At 45.0% G+C, this 26903-nt stretch overlaps 1 protein-coding gene across 2 annotated transcripts in view; it reads left to right on the top strand.

The window, feature by feature from the left end:
- xrcc4 (X-ray repair cross complementing 4) overlaps window positions 1-26646 on the top strand; it is a 153378-nt gene extending 126732 nt beyond the window's left edge. For both annotated transcript variants that reach the window (XM_008103006.3, XM_008103005.3), the window contains one exon: window positions 26378-26646. In XM_008103006.3, coding sequence (XP_008101213.2) covers window positions 26378-26526 — 149 coding nt within the window. In that variant the 3' untranslated portion in view covers window positions 26527-26646. The remainder of the gene's footprint in view (window positions 1-26377) is intronic.
- Window positions 26647-26903: the final 257 nt, after the last annotated feature.

Genomic DNA, 26903 nt, shown 5'->3' with positions numbered 1-26903 from the left:
CTATACCATTTTGCTGACGATTTGGCACATTAGCAACAAAAGCGAGTGTAATATTTAAGTATATGTAGACTTCATGGAGGAAAAATAGAAATTAATGTGAACTTCCTTATTTCAGTGTCTTAAAAAGAAGCCTTATTCTTACATAACAGTCATCGGGTGGAGAAATACATTACATTGGAATCAGGCTTTTTGTATCTCCAGCTGCCTCTAGCAAAAACAATGAACATAATACAATATCTAAGGATTATTATTTAATAATATTTTCAACTATAGTTTTTCATTTGTATAAAACCTGTATCCTGTGTACAGTTTCCAAAGTTACTTTTCGATAAGCCAGTCAACCCCCTGATGTTCTGTGACAATAGAAACCATGACTTCAATTAAGTTCATTCCTAGATACTTTATGGCAGTGGTTCCCAAACTTATTTGGTCTACTGCCCCCTTTCCAGAAAAAATATTACTCAGCGCCCCCGGAAAGGGAGGTGTGGCTTTAGAGCGGTGAGTGTGGCTCCTGCTCAAGAGGGCAGGACTGAGCCTCTCCCCTAGTCCAAGATGCAGGGCTTGGGAGGGGGAGGGGGAGGTGGACAGGGCCACAAATTGACGGCCAGGACTGGGATGGGCAGAGTTATGAGCTCTAATGCAGGGCTGAGCTTCTATCCCTGTCTTGCAGTGCCTGCCAGGACACAGGGGGCAGGGCTAGAGGAGGGGGCGGGGACTCTTCCCAAGTGCCTGATGGGGCTGAACCTCTATACCCCTCCCCCATGTTCTAACAAGTGCCTCAGGGGAGGTATGCAGAGGCTCAGCCCTGTCTCGCACTCTTGGAAAGAGGCCCCGCCCCTCCCCTGGCCCTGCCCCCGTGTCCTAATAGGTGCCATCACCACCCCCCTGGATCACTGCAGCGCCCACCAGGGGGCGATAGCACCCACTTTGGGAATCACTGCTTTATGGTTTGGAAACAGAATAGAAGATTTTCTGTCTTATGGGGCTGCTACTGAGGTTGATGAATTTTTGTCTTCCTAATCACTTCTCTCTGATAATCTTTACAGACATATCTTTTTATAAGCTAATATTTTATTTGGCTGAAGAAAATAGGTTGTACTCTTAGCTGCAGAATTTATTCCATTGAGTACTATTTTTTTAAAAAAAAAACTCTTGGTTATAAATTTAATAAAAAGTTATAGCGTGTGAAAATAAATCACATGGTCATAGCAATCTGGGGAAGCCAGCATTCTTATTGATTGTGAAATCTGTTGTCTTTAACATATGCCAAGTAGCTTTCCTTTTTGTGTATAGAATATAGTTTAGAACAGATTGTCATGTAGCCTGCCATTTAGACTATTGCCAGCTCCATTCCCCTGGCCAATAAACAAATTTATTATGTGCACAGCTGGCCAACCAGTGAAGGGTCAAGGGGCCCCCAACTATGACCTGCCAGGTGTTTTGGACTTCAACTATCACAATTCCTAACAGCCAGCAAACTGGCTGGAATTTCTGGGAGTTATTTATTATTATTAATTTATATCCCGCTTTTCTTCCCTATCAGGGATTCAAAGCAGCCAACAACAAGGTATAAAACATACAAGGTACATTGAGATAAAAGAAGTAGATATAATTAAAAAATAACAATTGAAATGTAATAAAGTAGACAATCACAGAACACGTTACAGATTAAAATACATTCAACATTTTAGGTTCAGTTAAAACTAAATAAACATAAACCGAAGCCATTGCCACTTCTCCATAAAGGTACTGGACAAAAAAGGTTCAGCTCAAATGTTACTATGGTGCCTATCGCTCTTGTATTATTCTTCATCGAAGGCCTGATTCCAGAGAAAAGTTTTTTTTCTGGAGTTGAAGTCCAAAATACCTGGAGGGCTGAAGTTCGCCCATGCTTGCTTTATATCCTGGGCCGATGTGATGCTGAAGCACTGGATGTTTTCCCTACAAGGACTCACCTGTTCATCAGACTTTGCTAAAGAATGTGTTTGGGGAAAGTCCAGTAGCGCTCATGGGAGCTGAGACAAAGCACCAGTGCTATGTAGAGGTGCCATGACAAATTGCACACATGCCATGTTTAAGTGACCATGGTTAATGATTTAACATCATGACTTGTATGAGAAGCTGAATCACATGGTCACAATGATCCTAGAAACCTAGTGCTTTCACACATGTGTAAATTATAAATGTATTAGTATTATCAGTAACAAATTTGCCAGAATAACTTTTACAAAAGTAACTATATTTTGTTGGCTTCGCAATCTAATTACTCTTGGATTCATTGCACAGAAAAATAATCATAATAAGACTTTAAGAAATGCTTAGTGAGTACATTTTGCTTGTTTAACCCTTTCCCCATTAAAGGCTCTTTGGATTTATTTTGCTTCACAGAAGATCACTTCAGTGTGCAAATTGGATAACATGTTTTCATATCTTACATTTCATATCTTGCATGTACAGTATATTAAAAGCAGGTTTTATAATGTAAATACTGACACATGCCTAGTTAATATAAGTTAGCAGATGAAAGCATTTCATGTGATGCTAAATCATAAACATGTGGTGGCTGTTTATTCTTCACTAGAGGAAAATTAAGGTCTCAAGTAAAAGATTGATGTTTGAGAAATATCAGCCATTTGCTTTTCTCTGTGCTGGAGGAAGGACAGAAAGAGAAGAATTGCTTGAAACCAGCATGCATTTTTAGATAAGAGACGCTGTTACTAATAAGACAAGAGTGATCAGAGGCGGTCCATCAGCGAGGCCAATTAGGCCGTCGCCTGTAGCGCATTGTTCTCCGGGACACCATGGAGGCGCCCTGAAGCGGCGGTGGTGATGGCAGCCCAAAAAGCGATTCCCACGCCGCTTTTCTGCTTTGCAGAGTGGAGATCACCTTCCTGCCCAGAAGGAAGGTGATCCCCACTCTGCAAAGCAGAGAAACCCCACTTTTTTGCTTGGCAAGGTGGGGATCACCTCCCTTCTGGCCAGAAGGAAGGCGATTCCCACTTCGCCAAGCAAAGAAACGCCGTGTTTCTGCATGGCAAAGTGGAGATGGGCTCCCTTCTGCCCAGAAGTGAGCCCATCTCCACTTTGCCAGGCAGAGAAACCCCGCTTTTCTGCGGAGCCCGCCCTTCTGTAGCCCGCCTCGGCCCTTCGGGTGGGCTGGGCGGGCCTTCCGAAGCCCGCGCTGGGCCTTCTGGAGCGCGCATCAGCCCTTCCAGTGGGCCGGGTGGGCCTTCTGAAGCCCGCATTGGGCACTGCGTCAGCCCTTTCAGTGGGTCAGGTGGGCCTTCCGGAGCCCACGTTGGGCACTTCAGAGCCCGCTGCCGTCTGTTGGAAGCAAGGCAAGTGGGGTTTATTTGTTTGTGGAATAATGTCCAGGGTGGGAGAAAGAGCTCCTGTCTGTTGGGAGGCAGGTGTGGATGTTGTAATTAATCACCTTGATTAGCATTTAATGGCCCTGTGGTTTCAAGGCCTGGCTTCCTCTTGCCTGGGAGAATCTTTATTTGGGAGGTGTTAGCTCTCCCTGATTGCTTCCTGTCTGGATTTCCCCCGAGTGTTGTTCTTTATTTAGGCTTTTCCTTAATCCCTCCTTATTATCCAACATTTTCACTTATCCAACGCTTTTATTTTGGTTTATTATTGGGGGGGGGGGTTTGGGGGGGGCAAAATCTCTGTTCGCCTATACTTGAAAATTACCTTGAACCTCCTCTGAGAGTGATGCTACCCTTAGTATTTCATCTGTGGAATACTTGGGCTTATTTCAATATGAATTGCATCTGTGAATTATTTATTTAGATTTCCATTGATATAATGTCTTTCATAAGAAGGTCTGAAGGCTGCATAGAATAAACCATAGAGATCATCATGAAAACAATTTCATCAATCACAGCTTTAGCATAACAAGCAGGGGTATCTTTTCTTCTATTTCCTTATTGGGATCCTAAACACTCCCATTCCCATTTCAGTCTCCTATCAACACAGGTTCAGTTTGCATCTCTTTACTCTTCTCGTAAATTAGCATTGTTTCATAATCTGTAGAATTAGCCATGTCACTGATTGGTGTGTAACATAAAGCATGTTAATAAAAGTGCTTCATATATGTTGTATTCAGGGATTATATCAATTGTTAAAGGGTATAATATACAGCAGGCATCTATTGATAGCACTTGTGTTTGGTGCATGTAATTAGTAGAAATTGACAGACTAAATACTACTTCAGCCATGTGATCAGCCAAATAAAACTAGAAGTAGATTGTTTGGAATTGAAGAGGTAAGGTAAGAATAAGGCAAGGGCTCTTTTCAGATGATAATAGGTTTGACCCATTTGCCCTATACATAAGTAATGATTCTGCATTATGATGAGCTATGAGAAACTAACAGGTATGTGACTCTCACAAGAAGTCACTTTAAACATTTCAGATTCAAACTGGCTTTTCAGCTGATGTTGTTCACTCTCTCAAGAGAGAATTAAATCTGCAGCAGGAGGAGCACAAATGAATCTTATTAGATGGTGTATTCAGCAATAGAAGTTGCACGTGTCTAGTTACAATTCACGAAGCATTCCTCTGTCAGTTCTGTCTTGTTTACAGGCAGGAAACCTCCTTCCAAGTTAAATAATTAACTCTTTGAAAGTTTATGAAGAATTCATGGCTGCATTCTTGACAGAAAAAGACAGACTATTCTGGTACAAAAACTTCAGATTGAAGATGACCATTCTCTCAGATGGTAATGACCTACCTTACTGGCACTGTGAACAGTTCAGTTAAATTTCATGCTTTGGTTATTGATAGCTGTCAACCTAATTTTCATGAAACCGTTTTGGCTGCCATCTTATATGCCTAATAATAAGTCAAACTAAAATCAGTGGACCTTTATTAAAAGTTAGATGTATAGATAAGTGTTAAAAATCATAATTACCAGTCAGCCAAAATATTGATTGATTATATGTATATCTTGACTTTCTGCAAAAAAAAAAAAAAAGGTTATCAAAGGAGCTTATCAATCAGATTTTTGACAATTCTCTGCCCTTAGATAAACCATCTAAATAAGGCAGGATGCACAAGGAAAATTGAACCTCCTTAGTCCCTCAGAAGCCAAAGCAATGGCAGTTGGAATATGGAGGAAGAACTTGTCAGCAGCAAAGAGGCCAATTGAGGTTCTCTCCGGCCCCTTCTACACTGCCATATAATCCAGATTATCAAAGCAGATAATCCTACCTCCATCACAAGCTCAGCTTGTCGGGACAAGGGAAAAGGCCTTCTCTGTAGTGGCCCCCCGGATCTGGAATTCCCTTCCCAGGGAGATTAGGCAAGCACCCACCTTATCATCTTTTAAAAAGCAGTTAAAAACTTGGCTGTCCCAGTGCGCTTTTGAATAATCTGGTCCCCATGATCAAATTTCTATTTGAACGATTTCACTTTACTCTCCCCTGGAAATAACTTGAAGTCCTACCTCTCTCCAATTCTCTTGAGAATGTTTGAGAACTTTGTCCTTCTACGCGCCATATGGCACTATAATTTTTTCTTCGTGTACTCTGTGAATGCACACTAATGGAGAGGCTGCGCCTGCGCAGGTCCCAACGGAAACTCTTCCCAAGCTGAAGTTTAAATTTTGGCGGTAGCCACGCCCCTCCGTCCCCGGAGGGCATATAAGGCAGCCCTCGGCGTCTCCTCTCCAGTTCCTTTTTTTCCGCCGCAAGGTTCACTTCGGATTCTCATGTCTATGACTCGCTTCAAGCGCTGCACTCAGTGTGCCGCTAAAATTCCTGATTCCGACGGCCACGCCAAGTGCCTCTACTGCCTCGGAGAGGCACATGTCGTCGGTACCTGCCGTTTCTGCCTGGCCCTAACGGCTCAGGCTAGAAAAAATAGAGCCGCGAGGCTTAGAGCGGCGCTCTACGAAAAATCGCTTGCCCCTGAACCCGCTCCGTCGACTTCGGGCACGAAGCCGCCGCTTAATCCGGGTTCGATGTCGGCTTCAACAGCTAAAGCCCCTTCGGTCTCGTCTACGGCGTCCAGAGCCTCCAGATCGTCTAAGGCCGCTAAACCACCGTGCACACTCACCACGGCTACGGTGTCGACACGTTCTGGTCGGGTCGGCCCTTCCTCGACATCGAGCTCGGTGGCTTCCGTATCTTCGGCCCGATCCCATCTTGTGGCTCCTCCGTCGACCTCTGCGATGAAGATCGCCCTTAAAAGGGCTCACGAGGAAGCTCGTCGGTCCCAATCCGACTCAGCGATGGTCCCTCCCACGCCGGGAAAATCCCTGAGGGTTCCATCAAAACAACCACTCGCTAAGAAGAGGGCTACCCAACGTTCTTCCTCTTCTGCTTCCTCCAAGATGGACGTCCTTTCTTCGGCGACTTCTTCTAGAAGGTCCTCTCCGATCGCTCCTGCTCAGCGACCTCGCCAAACTTCTCCTCAACAACTTTCTGATGGCGAGTTGCAGGACTCACCCCACCACTCCACTCAGACAGTGGTCAGGGTGCCTTCTCCTCGACCTGCTGTCTCTCATCGTCCGTCTCGCCAGCAGCTTTTTCCCCCGACCTCGACACCGGAACGGGGTAGACAGACCACTCGCCTGGCTCGAGCGGCCCAGGCCTCGGCCTCCAAAGATACTCGCCCACAGATGGCTTCTGCTCTTGAGGCTTTGCCGCCACCAGAGACTGTGTTGTCATCTCCCCCCCAGTCCCCTCAAGGGGCTGGGGACGATGAGATCGATATAGATCGCCCTGATTCCGCTCTCTCGGCCTCGGTGGTATCCTTAGGCCTTGATCTCTCCCCTCCTCATGACGCCTATGAGGTGGACCCTCCTTCGCCTACCGACAACATTCGGGCTTTCTCCGAACAAATGATTAGAATGGCCGACGCCCTGGGTCTAGAAATCAAACAGACTTCCAAGGCAGTCACTGACCCAGTCTTCAAACGGGTCCAAGCCCAGGCCCCTCCAGCCACGCTGTTGCCATTTTTGCCTTATCTCCTAGATGTCATCCAATCTTCGTGGAAGACTCCTTCCTCGATCCCTCCTACCTCGAAGAGAATCGAATCTTGGTATCGTACAGATGACGACACTTTAGAATGGCTTAAACACCATCCCGACCCGAACTCCATGGTCGTTAAAGCTTCTCAGTCTTCCGGCCGTGAATCCACTACCCCTGCAGACAGAGAGGGCAAGAGGTTCGATGCGGTCGGTCGAAAGCTCTATTCCGGAGCTCTCCTACTCTGTAGAATGGCGAACTATGGGGCCTGTATGGGGGCATACCAGCAGATCCTTTGGGAGAAAGCTCAGCCCTTCTTCTCTAAATTGTCAGATGAAGACCGGTCCGTCATGTCCACCCTCCAACAAGAGGCCGATTCGTTAGCGCATCATCAAATCCAGATGGCTAAGCATACGGGCGACACGGCCGGCAAGATGATTGCCCACGCCATTGCTATTCGTCGCCACGCCTGGCTGAGATCTTCCGGTCTGTCTTCCTCCTCGAGGCAGGTCATCGAAGACCTCCCCTTCGACGCCATGGGCCTCTTTAACTCTGGCACCGACGACAAACTAAAAACCAACCACGACTTTAAAGTTCTGGCCACTAAATGCGGCGATCAACCCCAGGTTCACCGCACCAAGTGGTTTCCTCAACGCTTTCGTCGCTTCCCGCCTCCTTCTTACCGCCATCAATCCTTCCGGCGTCCCTCGGTATCAAACAACCAAAATCGCCAGCAACCCCGTCGGGCCGCTCAGCCACAAAGACAACGCGGCCGAGCCACCCCCACTGCTGCTCAACCTCTCCGGCGTTCCTGACGCCATCTCTCTTTCCAAAGACTCTTTCTTCGGTACCGATGCAGCTCTCATGCCTCCACACCCCTCCCCTTCACCAGATCAGCCTCATGGTCTCTTTCTAGACCGCCTGGCTCCCTTCTTTCACCGGTGGAAATCTATTACTTCAGATGCCTGGGTTCTCAAAATTGTCCAAGAAGGCTATGCCTTGGAATTCGAAGAACTCCCGCCCACGGGTCAAGTCCTTCTCTCCAACCCCTCTCAAGAAATTCTCGCAGAGGTCGACGCCCTTCTCGCCAAGGGGGCTATTCGGCCTTCTCCATCGGTACAGGACCCTCAAGGCTTCTTCTCCAGATACTTTACGGTCCCGAAGAGGGGTGGGGGCCTCCGCCCAATTCTGGACTTACGCATGCTCAATGTCTTCATACGTCCAACCAAGTTCAGGATGGTCTCCATCGCCTCCATCCTCCCGATGCTTCAACGCGGAGTCTACTTCGTGTCTATAGACCTTCGAGACGCCTATTTCCACGTGGCGATTCGAGAAAACCACAGACGCTTCCTTTCTTTCAAAGTTCTCGACCAGACCTACCAGTTCACCGTTTTACCCTTTGGCCTCGCTACGGCCCCAAGGGTCTTTACCAAAGTCGTCGCTGTCGTGGCTGCCCACCTCCGGCTCCAAGGGATCACAGTCTTTCCATATCTAGACGACTGGCTTCTGGTCGAATCCGACCCTGCCCTTCTCCGACGTCACGTCGACTACACCCTCTGTCTTCTAGAATCTCTCGGTCTTCAATTAAACCACGACAAATCTCACCTCACCCCGTCGAACAAGATCTGCTTCATCGGTGCCCTGTTCGACTCAATTGCTCAAACTGTCTCCCTTCCATTCGACAGGTTTCTAGCTCTTCGCCAACAAATCATTTTCTGCGAGACCCACCGGAGGGTTCGGGCTCGATCCATCCAGGTACTGCTCGGCCACATGGCCTCCACAGTCTTCACGACCCCGTTCGCCAGGCTTCATCTCCGGCCTCTTCAAAGGTGGTTCATAGACGCTTTCAAGCCATTCCGCCACCCCAACTCGAGGTTTCTCTCGGTCCCGCCTCACGCTCGTCGGTCGCTTCTCTGGTGGAAGTCCCTCTCCAACGTTTGCAGGGGTCTTCCGTTCCACCCGATCCCTCCCTCCACTACCATAACCACGGACTCATCCAACTTCGGCTGGGGAGCCCACATGAAGGGTCTCACTGTTCGGGGCCTTTGGTCTCCCTCCGAGAAGGCAAATCACATAAACTTTCTCGAACTCCTTGCTATCTTCAAGGCTCTGAGAGCCTTCTCACGCCTGATCTCCCAGACATCTGTACTCATTCAGTCAGACAACACGGTAGCAGTCTTTTACATCAACAAACAGGGTGGCACGGGTTCAAGGAAGCTGATGCTCCTCTCCTCCCAGCTGTGGCATTGGTGCATAGCCCGCAACATCCAAATCTCGGCGATTCACCTTCCCGGGATCCAGAACAACTTGGCGGACGCCCTCAGCAGGATGACGACTTCCTCCCACGAGTGGATGCTCGACCCCGAGACTCTTCTTTCTCTTTTTCTCAAATGGGGCTTCCCCACTCTAGACCTTTTCGCTTCTCCCGAGAACGCTCAGCTGCCCCGATACGGGGCAAGACTCCCCCCGTCCTCCTCTCCAGGCTGCCTGGGAGACGCCTTTCTTCTGGACTGGTCGGCGGAACCGATCTATCTCTTTCCGCCCTTTCCTCTGATACCGAAGGTCCTGCAGAAACTCCGGTCGGTACCTACGTCGGCGATCCTGATAGCTCCAGCCTGGCCTCGTCAATCTTGGTTCCCGGCTCTTCTTCATCTCTCCAAGGCGACCTTCTTCACTCTACCTCTTCTGCCACACCTCTTATCCAGGGAGAACGGCCAGATCCTCCACCCGGATCTCCCCTCTCTACATCTCACTGCTTGGAGGATTCTCGCCTGACCTCCCTCCCGCAAAACCTACAGGAGGTCCTCCGCGCAGCTCACAAACCGGCTACAACCAGGGCCTACACTTATAAAGTCTCTCGCTTTCGCTCCTTTCTTCGCTCCCGAGGAATTACTGTTTTCCCAACCTCGGTACCGATTGTGCTGGACTTCCTTATGTCTCTGGCAGACCAAAAACTTTCTCTTGCTTCTATGAAATCTTACCTGGCCGCTCTATCCTGGTGTTTTCAACAACATGGTAGACCATCTCTATTCTCCGACCACCTTGTCAAGACCTTCTTGAAAGGATACAACAACATCTGCCCACCGACTCAACCTCCCACTCCAGGGTGGAACCTCGAGCTTGTACTTTCCCAGCTTACTGCCTCTCCCTTTGAACCGCTGGCTTCGACCGACCTACGTCTCCTTTCTTGGAAAGTTGCCTTCTTGGTGGCCATAACCTCAGCGCGCAGACCCTCGGAGCTGGCGGCCCTTCGGGTCGATGAACCTGTGATGACCCATGGGCCTTGTAGTCCTGCTCAGGGCATGGTAATTCCTGATGAAGATGAAAACTTGGGTTTTTTACCTTCCCAGTCTGAACTGGATTCCTCTCAGCCAGATCTTTCCCAGGCAGATCTGGGAACCTTGCACCTGCAAGAAAGTTGTCTCCCAGAAGTATGTCAAACAAGCCCAGAGCCTACTTCTCCCGTGTTCTTGCGCCGGGAGTTTTGTAAACAACAGAGAAGTTTGGATTCAGCTTCGCGCAGGAGTGCAAGAATTGCAGCTAAGAATGTAGCCAATTAAGACTGCTTCTCGTGAGAATCTTTAAGGAGTTTAACATCTGGTCTCAGAGTTTAGCTTTCGTTTCTGATTCCCAGAGAACTGCTTCGGTGGGAAAGTTAGACTCTATATAGGTGTTTTGCCCGCGTAGTAACTTCGCGGAGTCAATTCGTCAGCCTACGGAGCGAGTTGTGTCTGGACAGCGCGCTCCGATTCAAGCCTCGCTCCTGCTCAAGCCTTGCCTTGCTATCCAGCCTTCGCCTTGCTTCCCAGCCTTTGTTTATCTACGGACTTTGCCTTGTTTCCCAGGACCAATCCTTGCCTTGTTCCACGGATTTTACCAAGTTATTCCACGGACCTTGTTCTTGTTCCTAGTTACCTTGTTCCACGTTTTAAGCCTTGTTTCAAGTATCAAGTTATTTCCTAGCCTCGCTCAAGTTTCATGGACTAAAGGACCTTGTCATCTCCCCTCACTTTGCTTGTCAAAGTGAGTGTTTCGGTTATTGGATTACAACTTTGGACCTTAATATTTCATATTGGACATTATTTCTTTGGACTAATTTTGACCTTTCCTGGAAGGTCTGCTTCTGGACTATCTTTTACATTTGCTTTTACTAACTTTATATATTTCCTTAATAAAGATATTAGATAGAATCTGGCCTCTGCGTATGGTTATTGGTGCTCTGTAGCCTGGGTCGTGACAGTTTGACTCCGCCACCCTAAGCACCAATTAACCTCGGCCAGAATGTCTACCGGAACCGTGCCCGGTGGGCAGCCACTGAGCTACACCATCAGCAAGGACGAAGTGGATCGCATCCGCGACAGACTCAACGCCCAGGATGGAGAAATAAAGGGCTTGCGGGAGCGCGGAATCCGCCTCCCGGCCATGGCGTTGCCTACCAAGTTTACTGGAGAAGCTTCTAAGGTTCATGTTTTCCGTCGCCAATGTCAAGCTTATCTAGAGGCCCGTGATGCCGAGTTTCCCCAAGAAGACATCAAAGTGGCGTGGGTTTACAGTCTTCTAGACGGGCCAGCGGCCAATTGGGCGACGGCACTGTTCGACCAAGCCTCTCCACACCTAAGATCAGCGCAACACTTCTTGGACCACCTCAAGGAGACTTGGGGAATCGAGGACAATTTGGAGGCAGCCGGTCACAAACTACGCCGCCTTTTCCAAGGAGACAGACCTATGTCTCAGTATATAGCCGAGTTCCGAGTGCTGGCCCACAACACCGGCTGGAACGATGTAGCCCTCAGAGGACAATTCCGGGAGGGTCTCAACATTGAAATGCTGGAAGAAATCTCCAAGGTGGATCCTCCCCAGACCCTCGAGGCACTCATTGATCAATGTTTACGGGCTGAAGTCATGATTGCCAACAGGAAACAGTGGGTTCGAGGCCAGGGCAGTAGAGCCGGGGCAAAACCCCCCGCTCCCGCCAGCGTTCAGCCACGTCCAGTGTGGAGACCCCCACCGCCAACCCCATACCCCAGAGGAGGCGAGGAGGTGCCGATGCAGTTGGGCAATGTGCGTCCCAGACTAGATGCCGCCGAGAAGGCCCGTCGTCAACGCTTAAACCTCTGTTGGTACTGCGGGAACGGGGGCCACTTCGCCAGAGAGTGCCCAGCCAAAGGGAAGCCTGCCGCCCGTCTTGCGGCGGCGTCCTCCACGGAGACGAAGACGTCTGAGCCGACTGGCACACAGCCGGCGGGGGAAGCCAACGACCGGGTGTAGAGAGGCTCGCCAACCCGGTCAAAAAATCCATTCAAGAGCCGCCAACCGGGGTCCTGTTCCTTCTCGTGGTCACATTATGGTCAGCAAAAAGGGGACCCGTCATGATCCACGCCATGATAGACTCTGGAGCTACCAACAATTTCATTGATAGAGAGTATGCCGACTCTCTGGGATTACAATATCATGATTTCAAGAATGCCCGTGTGGTGCAAGCCATAGACGGCCGCCCCCTCAAGACGGGCCCCGTAAGTCAGTGGTCGGAACCCACCAGGATGTGGATAAGGGAACATATGGAAGAGATTTCCTTCTTTGTTACCGAGGTTCCCCATTTCCCTGTGATTTTGGGAATTCCATGGCTGACTCTCCACGACCCTAACATCTCCTGGTCCAACAGAGAACTGCAGTTTGCTTCACCGTACTGCCAAAACCATTGCCTCGTAGCCAAGGTCTGCCATGCCACGGACACCGAGCCCATCATCACCTTGCCAAAGAAGTACTCCGAGTATTGGGATGTATTCAATGAGAAAGAAGCCGAAAAATTACCCCCACATAGACCTTATGACTGTGCCATTGACTTGGTGGAGGGGGCCCCGATCCCGCGAGGGCATCTCTACTCCCTGACTGAACCAGAGCAAGAAGCTCTCAGGGAATTCATAGAGACAAACCTTCGCAAGGGATTCATCAGACCCTCTCAATCCCCAGCCGCCTCCCCAGTGATGTTTGTGAAGAAGAAGTCAGGGGAACTACGCTTGGTGGTGGACTACAGAGCATTGAACAATATCACCAAGCGGAACAGCTATCCCCTGCCCTTAATCTCGGATCTACTGGATCGGCTTCGAGGAGCCAAGGTTTACACCAAGCTGGACCTTCGGGGGGCTTACAACTTAGTTCGCATCAGGGAAGGGGACGAGTGGAAGACCGCCTTCCAGACCAAATTCGGATTATTCGAGTCCCGAGTTATGAATTTCGGTTTATGCGGAGCTCCCGCAACGTTCCAGCATTTTGTCAATGACATTTTTCAGGACTATCTAGACAGGTTCTTGATAATCTACCTGGACGATTTTTTGGTGTTTTCTAGATCACAATCAGAACATGAGAACCACGTCAAAATGGTGTTACAACGATTGCGGGATCATGGACTTTATGCCAAGCTGGAAAAATGCGCCTTTGATCTACAAGAGGTAGATTTCCTTGGTTACCGCATCTCGCCTCTAGGGCTTTCCATGGATCCAGCCAAGGTTTCAGCAGTATTGGAATGGCGGGCGCCAACTAACAAGAAAGAGGTGCAGCGTTTCTTGGGGTTCGCGAACTATTACCGCAAGTTCATTCCAGATTTTGCCCGCTGGTCCGACCCCATCACTAGCTGCATCCGTGGAAAGCAGCCTTTCCGCTGGACTGATCAAGCAGAGAAAGGGTTCCAGCAACTAAAGAAACTATTCACCTCCCAGCCAATTCTACAGCACCCAAATCCTGGAACCCCTTTTGTTGTGCAAGCGGACGCCTCAGATGTGGCAATTGGGGCTGTACTCTTACAACCGGTGGGAGATCACCTCCATCCCTGTGCCTTTTACTCTCGTCAACTAACCACACCAGAGAGGAATTACACCATTTGGGAAAAAGAACTACTGGCCATAAAGGCAGCCTTTGAAACTTGGAGACATTGGCTAGAAGGGGCCAAATTTCCCATTGAAGTCCACACTGATCATCGTAATCTAGAACATCTAAGAACTGCCCGCAAACTAAATCAGAGGCAGCAACGTTGGGCTTTATTCTTCGAACGTTTCGACTTCCAGATTCATTATGTGACCCCAGCCCAGACCAAGCAAGCAGACGCCCTGTCACGTAAACCGGAATACGCTGCAGGACGCAAGGAGACCTTTGAATCCCAACTACTACAACCCGAGAACTTTGCCACGCTCACAGTGGGGAACACCAAATCCATTCCCATTGGTTCAACTTCCTCTACTCCAGGACCCCTCTGTGCTCAAGAAATCAGGGCTAGTCAGCAAGCAGATGCCTGGGCGCAGGACCAACTTCGCCAAGGTCTGCATTTTCCCTTTTCGCTTAAGGATGGGCTGCTTTGCTATAGAAATCATGTTTATATCCCACCCGGACCGGGCAGGGAAAAAGCGCTTCGTCTGTGTCATGATTGCAAACCAGCAGGACACTTCGGACTATTTAAAACCATGCATCTGATCCTAAGGGACTTTTGGTGGCCCAAGATCCGCAAGGATGTGGAAAAATATGTCAACACCTGCCCAGTATGCCAGCGCTCCAAGATAAGAAGGGAGAAGCCCTCAGGACTTTTACACCCCCTTCCTACCCCATCTCGCCCATGGGAAATAATTTCTGCGGATTTCATCACTGACCTACCACCTTCCTGTGGATTCACCACGATCTTAGTGGTGGTGGACCTTTTCACCAAGTTAGCCCATTTCATTCCCTGCGAAGGCCTCCCCACGGCCAAAGAGACTGCGGATCTATTCCTTCAACATGTTTTCAGACTACATGGATTGCCCAAGAGTTTAGTCACAGACCGTGGATCTCAATTCACCTCTCGTTTTTGGAAGGCGCTACAAAAACTATTGGGCATAGACTCTCGCTTATCTTCAGCTCATCATCCCCAAACAGATGGGCAAACGGAGCGCACCAATGCCACTTTGGAGCAGTATCTTCGCTGTTATGTAAACTACCAACAGGACAATTGGGCTTCTCTGTTACCACTGTCTGAGTTTGCCTACAACAATGGAGTTCAAGCTTCTACAAAAGAAACGCCGTTCTTTGCAAACTACGGCTTCCATCCACGTTTCTTTCCCCCTGTCATTGAAACTTCAGAAGTTCCCGCAGCAGAGGATTGGCTGCAGGAACTCACAGCGGTACAACAACTTTTGCTCCAGCAACTGGACCAAGCCAAGGAGGACTATAAACGCCACGCTGACAAACATCGCCAGCCGGGCCCCGAAATCAAGGTAGGAGATCGGGTTTTTCTGTCCACTCGCTTTCTGCCCTCCCACCGCCCTTGCCGGAAGTTAGATGCCCGTTTCATTGGCCCCTATCCAGTGGTGGCGCAATTAAACCCCGTGACTTTCAAACTCCAACTTCCGCGTTCAATGCGCATTCACCCAGTGTTTCACCGTTCCCTGCTCCTTCCGGCGGATGGTGTGCGTCCTGATACAGACCAACCGGTCCCCCCTCCTGTTTTGATGAATGGGGAGGAGGAGTTCGAGGTTGAGGACATTTTGGATTCTCGCTTTCACCGCCGCCGCCTACAATATCTCATTGACTGGGTGGGTTTTGGCCCTGAGGAACGCTCTTGGGAAGACGCCTCCACAGTCCATGCTCCTGAGCTAACCCGTCGCTTTCATCAGACCTATCCCGCCAAGCCGCGACCTCGCGCCTCGGGGAGAGGGCCCCAGTTTGGGAGGGGCCTTGAGGAGGGGGATAGTGTGATGACCCATGGGCCTTGTAGTCCTGCTCAGGGCATGGTAATTCCTGATGAAGATGAAAACTTGGGTTTTTTACCTTCCCAGTCTGAACTGGATTCCTCTCAGCCAGATCTTTCCCAGGCAGATCTGGGAACCTTGCACCTGCAAGAAAGTTGTCTCCCAGAAGTATGTCAAACAAGCCCAGAGCCTACTTCTCCCGTGTTCTTGCGCCGGGAGTTTTGTAAACAACAGAGAAGTTTGGATTCAGCTTCGCGCAGGAGTGCAAGAATTGCAGCTAAGAATGTAGCCAATTAAGACTGCTTCTCGTGAGAATCTTTAAGGAGTTTAACATCTGGTCTCAGAGTTTAGCTTTCGTTTCTGATTCCCAGAGAACTGCTTCGGTGGGAAAGTTAGACTCTATATAGGTGTTTTGCCCGCGTAGTAACTTCGCGGAGTCAATTCGTCAGCCTACGGAGCGAGTTGTGTCTGGACAGCGCGCTCCGATTCAAGCCTCGCTCCTGCTCAAGCCTTGCCTTGCTATCCAGCCTTCGCCTTGCTTCCCAGCCTTTGTTTATCTACGGACTTTGCCTTGTTTCCCAGGACCAATCCTTGCCTTGTTCCACGGATTTTACCAAGTTATTCCACGGACCTTGTTCTTGTTCCTAGTTACCTTGTTCCACGTTTTAAGCCTTGTTTCAAGTATCAAGTTATTTCCTAGCCTCGCTCAAGTTTCATGGACTAAAGGACCTTGTCATCTCCCCTCACTTTGCTTGTCAAAGTGAGTGTTTCGGTTATTGGATTACAACTTTGGACCTTAATATTTCATATTGGACATTATTTCTTTGGACTAATTTTGACCTTTCCTGGAAGGTCTGCTTCTGGACTATCTTTTACATTTGCTTTTACTAACTTTATATATTTCCTTAATAAAGATATTAGATAGAATCTGGCCTCTGCGTATGGTTATTGGTGCTCTGTAGCCTGGGTCGTGACAGAACCCTACCTCCGCTTTCATCACGACCGCGCCGTTCTCCGTCCGGACATCACCTTCCTTCCCAAGGTGGTCTCTGCTTTTCACCTTAACCAGGACATTGTCCTTCCCGCTTTCTTCCCAGACCCCTCGTCTCCCCTTGAGCGGAGACTGCACCTCCTTGATGTGCGTAGAGCACTTCTGTTCTACCGGGACCGTACTAAGGACATTCGAAAGACCCCAAAACTTTTTGTGGCCCATGCCCCAGATAAACTGGGCAATCCTATTTCTTCTCAAAGACTCTCACACTGGATTGCTCAGGCCATTGAACTGGCCTATGAACTAGCCAAAAGACCTCCTCCCCCGTCGGTTCGCCCGCGTTCGACGAGAGGTCTCTCCACGTCGACTGCCTTCCTAAGGGGCATTTCCCTAGACTCCATCTGCAAGGCAGCGATCTGGTCTAACCCCCTTACATTTGTGTCTCACTACAGGTTAGACCAAAAAACTTTGAAGGATGCCGCCTTTGCTAGGGCGGTTTTATCCTCATGCTTGTCCTAACCTTCTGCATTTATGACTTCTATGTGGGTGCTTTTCTCATGCGACCCTCTTGTTGTTTTTTCCTGTTTGGTACATGTTTGCACTACTCTCCTGATGATCCGTGCCTTATTGCTACTGCCTTCCCCCTTAGGGGAATGATGTTTTTCCTGTTTTTTCACATGTGCTCTTAAAGGGTTATATCATGCCTGACCGAACTGCTTTCGGTGTTTGGCGTGTGTTTGATGCAATACCTTAATGGGTCCTTGGACCAGGGTTTTCTTTGATTTTTTCATGTTTAATAAACATATGTTTGGACAGTTTTCTCGTTGTCAGGGTTTGCTTAGCCCGCCTCCGAGACCTAAGCTTGCTAGTCTCCATTAGTGTGCATTCACAGAGTACACGAAGAAAAAGGACAGGTTGCTTACCTGTAACCATGTTTCTTCGAGTGTACTCTGTGAATTCACACAAGCCCGCCCTTCCTTCCCCTCTGGCAAACCCTCTTCCTTTCGCGTTGCCTTTGCGGCGTAGGAACTGGAGAGGAGACGCCGAGGGCTGCCTTATATGCCCTCCGGGGACGGAGGGGCGTGGCTACCGCCAAAATTTAAACTTCAGCTTGGGAAGAGTTTCCGTTGGGACCTGCGCAGGCGCAGCCTCTCCATTAGTGTGAATTCACAGAGTACACTCGAAGAAACATGGTTACAGGTAAGCAACCTGTCCATACATTGCTGCACTTTTGCCTAGACTGCCCTCCCATTTTACTCCATTTCTCTTAAATGGTGGTCCTTCTATGTTATCATTTTGTGTTTTAAAATTGGTTTTTACAGTGATTGTATTGTTATTGTTTGTATCATCTGGTCGAATGTTTTTTATTTGATTATTGATGCTGTTTTTACTTGCATTTTATTATGCTTTTATTTGTTCTCGGGCTTGGCCCCGTGTTAGCCACCCCAAGTCCCTACAGGGTCATGGAGGCAGGATAGAAAAAGTTGTTGTTGTTGTTGTTGTTGTTGTTGTTGTTGTTGTTGTTGTTGTTGTCCACATCCACAATATGTACTTTGAACTGGAATATATGAGTCTACACTGCCATATAATCCAGTTCAAAGCAGATAATGTGGATTTTATATGGCAGTGTAGAAGGGATATCAGATGAGAATGAGTTAGCCTGGGAGTATCTATCAAGGACCCAAGCCATAGAGGACTTTATATGTCAAAACTAGCACTGAATTGTGCCTGGAAAAGGATTAGCAGTCAATGGAGCTGTTGCAACAGGGGACCAAGAGAAAACCTTCCCATGAAGAGCTTAATAGGGAGATATGGTCTTTCAGATACTCTGGACCCAAGGTTGTTTCTAAGCCCTGAGATAGTAAGGTCTTGAGCATTCCCTATGGACCAGGAGGAAATGTTATGGTAATTTACTAGCATCAGGTACGGAAAAATATAAAGGAAATGAGGTGATGTCTGTGCCCAAAACACTTGTCTTTGTGAGCCAGCAAAGTGAACAGTTTATTTTAAAAGTCAACAAAGCTATTTCTTGATGGCTTATCTCCTAGATATATTTAAGATATTCCCTATTAATTTTGCTTTTAAGGTCTTTGTCAGATATAATGTTCCTAATTAACACTATTCAAGGGGCCATTATAATTGAGTTTGCTCAAGCTTCTGTAGTTTTTCTGTCATGGGAAGAATTATAGAACATCACCATATAGCTATAAATATAACCAAAAACTAAGTAGAAAAGTCAATCTTGCTCTGTTACTGAATAGTTTATAATGTCCTGGGTTTGTAAAAGCTCTTGTCTAAACAGCTAGGCAAACCAAATAGTTGTGCTGTGTATACTTTTGTGGTTATGACTAAGTAATCGGATCCTTTTTTCTCCCTGTAGAGACAGTGGCTGCAAAAGTATTTCTCAGTCAAGTTGTGTGGTCGAGTTTCTTTATGCAGGAATGAGCTTAAGTGTAAATGAACCACAGGAATGTATGTCTCTTGTTAACACACCTCAGGCCTAGAGATATTTTATGGTATACATATTTAATTCTCAAAGCCTGAGTGTGTTGATAAGCGAGAAGAAAGGGTTGTAAGTGTTATAACTATATATAGAAACCTACATATCACTATGTTAATTCACTTAATATAATAATGGGACATGTCAAATAACACAGAAGCATAATTCTGCTCAAGTAACAAGACTTTCCCTTCCATTCTTGTAACCTATAATTTCCCAAAATCTTTTTTGGAGGGACATCCAAACCTTTGGCGTAAATTTAGTGAAATACAGGAAAGGGGAGTCCATTCAAATGGCAGATAGACACAATAGGATATTGCCTTATAAAATCCAAACAGAATAATTTCCAGCACAGTCTTTAGTTATCATAACATTTAGTAGTGTAAGGCAGTTAAATGCTGGATTGATTTAAAACTTTAGGCATGAAAAATGAATATCTTCTAGTTATTCGGTCTTTTTTTTTTTCATTGTTTGTATTCTCTATAGTATGTACTTGCAATATGCATACAATTAAGTAGAATTCTACTCAATATATGAAAATTTGGAGCAATAAAATCTTGGCAGTACTTTTTTAACAGAGTATTTTGTGTAACAGAGCTTTTTTTTAAAAAAAATTGCAAACTATATCCAAGAATATTATAGTGAATTCGATTTAACCTTTACTCCAGTATTAATTTAACCATTGAACAAAAATAAGGGCATTATGAAGCTTTCATTCTGAAATTTGCATGTGTCATTTGGTGAATTAGTGCCTTCAAATTTTGTGTGTGGGAAAATTCTAGATGCCCATTGTACTTACAATGCAGATGCAGTTTTGACTAGTAAAGTAGTGCTGAATCCCTTTCTGAACTTTAAATTCCCCATGAACTCTCCGCAAGTATCTGTATAAAGACTGTAATTAAACTAACTGTCACTTCCCTCTGGCATCTCACCCTTGCCTTCTGCCTAGACCATTACCTATCATTAAAGAGCCCTGGCTCCTCCTGCTCTATGAGTTTTATGGCTACATGAAGAAGAAGAGGGCAGACATCCAGTATTCACTCTTGTCATTGTTCCTCAAGCTTTGATTTCCATGGCATATGGGAAATACAGATAGCTGTACTGCTTCATATGTTAAACCAAAATTTCTCAAATTGTGCTCCTCCAGATGTTTTGGACTTCAGTTCCCACAATTCTTAACAGCTGATATACTGGCTGGGATTTTTGGGAGCTGAAATCCAAAACACCTGGATGAACAGAATTTGAGAAACGCTAACTTATACAATCACTTTATATGGACCATTTTTACTGGTCTAGTGTGTTTTTTAATTTCCATGTAGACGTCTGTATTTCTTGGCAGGGTTTTTCCCCAAACCAGTATGAGAAAGTCTGAGAAATGTTTAAAATATGGATTTTTAAAAGTATACTTTAACATATTTTAATTTTTTAATTTAAGGGTTTTTTTAACCTTAGATCTGGTCCTAGACCGCTCAGAGTAGAATGGTAACATTTGACTACTGCAGTCTCTCAGTTAACTGGCACCCATGGGGATTGGTAGATGCCAAATAAACGTAGTTCTCGGTTGCTTGAGAGTTGCTATTAAAAATAACTGATACTATATCCCATACTATACCATAAACTCTGTGTTAACTTGATATTAGTATTGAAATGCAGTAATTGAAAATGAAGTGAGACAAATAAAGGCAGATTTAATATAACACAGTTTTCTTGTATTATAAAAACAGCTTTGTAAACGAGGGTGGTGTTACAATACTACAATGCTACAACACTGTAACACAATGGTGTATTATACATCTGTGTTTGTGTATGAAATGCTGTGTACAATATAATTTTAGTGCACAGATGCTCCAAACTTACAATGGTTCTGAAGGTGTGGTAAGAAAGAAAGCAATCCTGCTTGAAATTTGAATATCATTTTTACACAAATCGCAATTGTACTGGGAGAGGAGGCTCATGTGATAAGCATCTTAGATCATATTCACATATTAATGGAATGCTCCATTATGAACATTCCTTTGATATGAATAGCATTGTGTATGCCCATCTGAATAGGCATACATATAATGCTATTTTGCACAGTAAAAAGATAAAGGGACTCTGGAAACACAGCAAGGAATATAAACTTTCAATTTATGAGACCAGGAATTTATTCCTCATGGGAAATTTGTCCATTTCTCTTCATATACAAAAAGAGATATGGCTAACTGAGAATAAATTAAACAGAGCAGAGGACATAACCAAGTCCAAGTACTTTTCCAAGGTAGTTGTTAGAATTTCTAAGAAAGTGTTTCGTAAACATGGGACTATGTTTCAAATCTCACACAGGGAATTTGAGAACAAGGCTCCAATAAATGTGTCAGCATAGCCTTTGGTATGATAGACTATGCCAGCATGATGAAATCCAAATAGTCCACATATATTTAGATCTTATTTAAAAACCAAGTATTCCACATATATTGAGATTTTATTTAATCTCTTGTCAGTCTTTGCTTCTGAAAAAAATGCTATTGAGAAAAAAGACAAAGCATCTATACACTGAGGATGCCTGCCTTAGATGTGGGCGGAACGTCAGGAGAGAATACTTCTGGAACATGGCCACACAGCCCGAAAGACATACAACAACCCTAAATAGTGGTGGTTTTTTAAAAGAATTGGCTCTACTGTAGCAATTAGGAATTTGGCTAAAGGCAGGAGTATTTAAGTTGCTTTATCTGTCAGATTACTTCATTCCTATCACCATTACTTATCCTATCACCTACTCTTATTATCCCATCACACTGAATGCATTGCTCAATTCTATTGAGATGTCTCACATCTGCTTCTTGAGTTTTGTAGAGCTCATTTTCAGCTGAGAAAACAAATACCTAGCTATGTTGTTACTGCCTTTCAAATCACAGCCCAGCAATTTGGATACTTTTGGCAAAGACCTCAGACAGAGTTGATTTTTTTCCTATTTGAAGGTGACAAAGGATAGATGTCTGAGGACACAGATCAGACACAGCCCTTGAGTTTGACAGTAGCTTTACTGTCTCTCCAACTGTATTGACCTCTGGCAAGCCAATGAGAATTCACATAGTCTGAGGATTTTGAACTCCGGTCACATTTAACATGTATTTCAGTAGAATATCATATAACCACATTTTCTGAAAAGCAAGTCTTTATTCTTGTCTAGAGCAAGAATAAAGGTTGAGGTTGAATGGGCCTTAAGAAGCATTGCCAATAACAAGGCAGCAGGAAATGACAGGATCCCAGCTGAGTTGTTTAAAATCTTGAAAAATGATGCTGTCAAGGTGATGCATGCCATATGCCAGCAAATATGGTAAACACAAGATTGGCCATCAGATTGGAAAAAAATCAGTCCCCATACCAAAAAAGGGAAACACTAAAGAATGCTCAAACTAAAGAATGCTCAAACACTAAAGAATGCTCAAACAGTGGCACTTATTTCACATGCCAGTAAGGTAATGCTCAAGATCCTGCAAGGCAGACTCCAGCAATACATGGAGCGAGAGTTGCCAGTTGTACAAGCTGGATTTAGAAAATGCAGAGGAACAAGAGTCCAAATTGCCATTATCCGCTGGATGATGGAGGAAGCTAGGGATTTTCAGGAAAACATCTATTTCTGTTTTATTGACTATTCTAAAGTCTTCAGTTGTGTGGATCATAATAAATTGTGGCATGTTCTTGTTGGTATGGGGATACCAAGTCACCTTGTCTGTCTCCTGAGAAATCTGTATAATGACCAAGTTACAACAGTAAGAACAGACCACAGAATAACAAGATTGAGAAAGGAGGACGGCAAGACTGTATATTTTCACCCTACCTATTCAACTTGTACGCAGAACACATCATGCGATGTGCGTGGCTTGATGAATCCAAGGCTGGAGCTAAAATTGCTGGAAGAAACATTAACAACCTTAGGTATGCAGATGATATCACTTTGATGGCTGAAAGTGAGGAGGAGCTGAGGAGCCTTATCACCAAGGTGAAAGAAGAAAGTGCAAAAACTGGGTTGCAGTTAAACATCAAGAAAACCAAGATTATGGCAACCAGACCAATTGATAACTGGCAAATAGAGGGAGAAAACGTGGAGGCAGTGACAGACTTTATATTTCTAGGCATGAAGATCACTGCAGTTGCAGACTGCAGCCAGGAAATCAGAAGACGTTTACTTCTTGGGAGGAGAGCAATGGCCAGTCTCGATAAAATAGTGAAGAGCAGAGACATCACATTGGCAACTAAGGTCCGCATAGTTAAAGCAATGGTATTCTCTGTAATAAACTATGGATGCGAGAGCTGGACCATAAGGAAGGCTGAGCGAAGGAGGATAGATGCTTTTGAACTGTGGTGTTGGAGGAAAATTCTGAGAGTGCCTTGGACCGCAAGAAGATCCAACCAATCCATCCTCCAGAAAATAAAGCCTGGCTGCTCACTGGAAGGAAGGATATTAGAGGCAAAGATACTTTGGCCACATAATGAGAAGATAGGAAAGCTTGGAAAAGATCATGATGCTGGGGAAAATGGAAGGAAAAAGGAAGAGATATCAACCAAGGGCAAGATGGATGGATGGTATCCTTGAAGTGACTGGCTTGACCTTGAAGAAACTGGGGGGGAGGGGCGGCGGGGCGGCAGCCGACAAGAAGCTCTGGCATGGGCTGATCCATGAGGTCACAAAGAGTCAGAAGTGACTGAACGAATAAACAACAACAAAGAGCACACTAAACATTTTGAAAGAATAGCAGCAGATCTTTAATAGCATTGGTTCAGGTATCCACCAGGAAACTATGCTAAAATAGAATGATGCCAAAGTATAGTGGGCCTTTCCCTAATGTCGAGAGCATCCCATGTGAAGTGGAGTTTCCATATGTATGGATGCTGTCATAGAGGTGTAATTCATTTGGCCATGTGATGTATCATAGGTCTACTTCCTGCCTCACCAGGGTATGATTTGTTCTCCCTCCACCCATCCAAAAGATATACTTCCTAAGGAAAAAAATACTGTTTTCTAGTTTTAAGAAGCCAATTATAAATGATTTTAATAGTTATTAAACATGAGAAAGAATTCTGGGTTGAACAAAATATGTTTTAGTGTATGTTTCTCCTGAAAACATCCTTTTTGTGTTGTCAAAGGCTTTTTTGGCCGGAATCACTAGGTTGCTGTGAGTCTTGTCAGGAGTTCTTGCTCCCACCCTGGACATTCCACAGATATATAAACCCCACTTGCCTAGTTTCCAACAGACCTCACAACCTCTGAGAATGCCTGCCATAGATGTAGGCAAAATGTCAAGAGAGAATGCTTCTGGAATATGGCTATACAGCCCAGAAAACTCACATCAACCGATGCTTTTTGCCAAACTTAGGCAGAGTGCTTAACTTAACATGTTGGATTTCCCATCACAAAATATCCCGAGCAGATACTAGAGTCTACCAAAATATAGCAATATAGTAAATTATTTTAAATTGAGGTAAGTCTTAAAACCACATTTATTATAATCGTTTATATAAAATACTTTGCAATACAAAGCAAAATTACAAACATAACATCTGGTAAGGTAGAAGGCAGTAGGAAAAAAGGAAGGTTGTTAGACTCAATCAGGGAAGCCACAGTCCTCAGTCTTTAAGTCCTGAGAAGAGCTGTTGATGAGAGGATGACTCAAAGTTCTCTTACTCAAAGGATCACCATAAGTGAAAGCTGGCTTGACAGCAGTTAACATTGAACAACAACTTTAGCCCACATTGTAGCAGAGCTCTGAATTTGAGAAACTTTGGTTTTATCTGTCTTTTTGAGGTGTTGCATAGGATTTTGTTGTCACAAACATTTGTAGAAATTCTCAAAAGACTTCTAAAGCTGTGACTTCCACGCATTGAAAATCACCAAATTATTATTATTATTACTAATGCTGTTTTTTGTATCACACAAGGCAAGATTTGAATATGTGCAGTCTAGATGTTTCTTTGAGGCTTAGTTAATAGGACCTTGGCTCTATGCCATGTCTAGCAGGTTTCTGCTTAGTGACACTGATTTTGCTGACTAAGGGCAGACAACTTTCTCTCTGTTATGCCTGTTTTTTATTTAATTTTTCAGAAGTTGTTTACAACGAATAAAATCTGTGATGCCTGTTTTTTATTTCATTCTGTATCTGTCAACTATGCACTTGTATTTATGTTTGGGGGACAATATCAATTGTGCACAGTACCCAATGCTTTTCTTCAACACATTTAAGTGAACAATATTTTATTTAGGTGCCAATTGCAAAGTTCCTGATTTAGTATTTGATTGGGCATTCTGCTATCTACGATTCATTCTGCTATCTATTCCTCTATCTTCCTAATTATAAATTAAGAATTTTCAGCTGATCTCTCATCCAGAAACTTACACTGGGTGGAAAGGGGTAAGTTGGAAGTCTTTCATTGGTCTTCCTACTAATTACACTATGAGAAATGCATGGCATGCCTTTCAGTTGACATCTTTAATTATAATATCCCCCTCCCAGAAACTGAGGTCTAATATGCAATTCAAACATGTTAATGTATTTGTCTTAGGGACCACATTGCCCCCCCCCCCCCGAGACCAAACCAGTAGCCTATATAAGATCAAAAATGTCAGCCCTTCCTGGATTTTCAGCCAGTTTACATCCATTTGAGGGGAATTTGGGACTAGGGGTTTCAAAAGGCAAAGCATTACAAAATGAGGGGTTTTATCTCATTATTTAAAATGTGAGTTTTAAGATATCAGGTACTGGAAGAGATTATTGATATAGGCAATTTTTTTTAAAAAAAAAAAACCCTTAAATGTTGGCATGTATAGAACACCAAGAAATTGAGCGATTTATCCTATAATGTAAAAATATTAGATGCTAGCTATAATTAACAAAAATAAGCAGGAAAAAAATCCATCCAACTTTTTGCTGTGTGCTTTCTTCTTTGTAGTAGCATCACAGATGCGATTGTCAATAGTTTGTCAATAGATTGTTAACTGGGATTTGGGAAGGATAATTAAATGAAAAAGTAACAGTTAAGCTTTTTGTTACCTGAATAATTTCATTGGTGGTTTTGCCACAGACAAGAAATATAACTTACAAAACATTCTATCCTACAAATGAATGTAATATGTTATTAGACTACTAGAATATAAACTTAACTTTTTATGTCAGTATCTAATCTTGTTTTAAATAATTACATTATCTACTTTACATCTGTAGAGTTGATTCTTCGAAGCCAAAATCATCAAACAAGCAAGTGTCTTCAAAAGGAATGGCTACAGAGGCAGGAAAAAATGGTGGTGATCCTGAAGACCTCTTTGATGATATCTGATCATCCAGAAGATTATGATTTCACTACAAGTTGTTAAGCTACAATTAATTATCTGTCTAGTCAAAGGAAGCATTTAACTAAAGCGGGTATTTGTACATTAAGATAACATTAAACAATGGTTTATCTTTTTCTAATAAAGTTGTGTTTGATCCCCCTAGTGGTCAATATTTTTCACTCAAGACATTAAAGCAGTTGATCTGCCTACGGTTGATTTGTGTGAGAGAATCTGATCTTCCCTCAGGGTTAGGAAGTAAAATTAACCAGACCACCAAAGTGGCAGCAATAAAACCATGACAGGGATGAAAGCCTGCAGTCCATTCCTTCAGGCAGAAAGGTGTCTTATGACCTATAAAACACTTAACATGGATAGCAATAGGATATTTCTTAAATGTGGTATTGCCCAATCCTCTATCA

Source organism: Anolis carolinensis, chromosome 2 (assembly GCF_035594765.1).
Source record: "Anolis carolinensis isolate JA03-04 chromosome 2, rAnoCar3.1.pri, whole genome shotgun sequence".
NCBI classification, from domain to species: domain Eukaryota; kingdom Metazoa; phylum Chordata; class Lepidosauria; order Squamata; family Dactyloidae; genus Anolis; species Anolis carolinensis.
The sequence above is the reverse complement of the archived record's forward strand: the minus strand, read 5'-3'. Positions and strand labels throughout refer to the sequence as shown.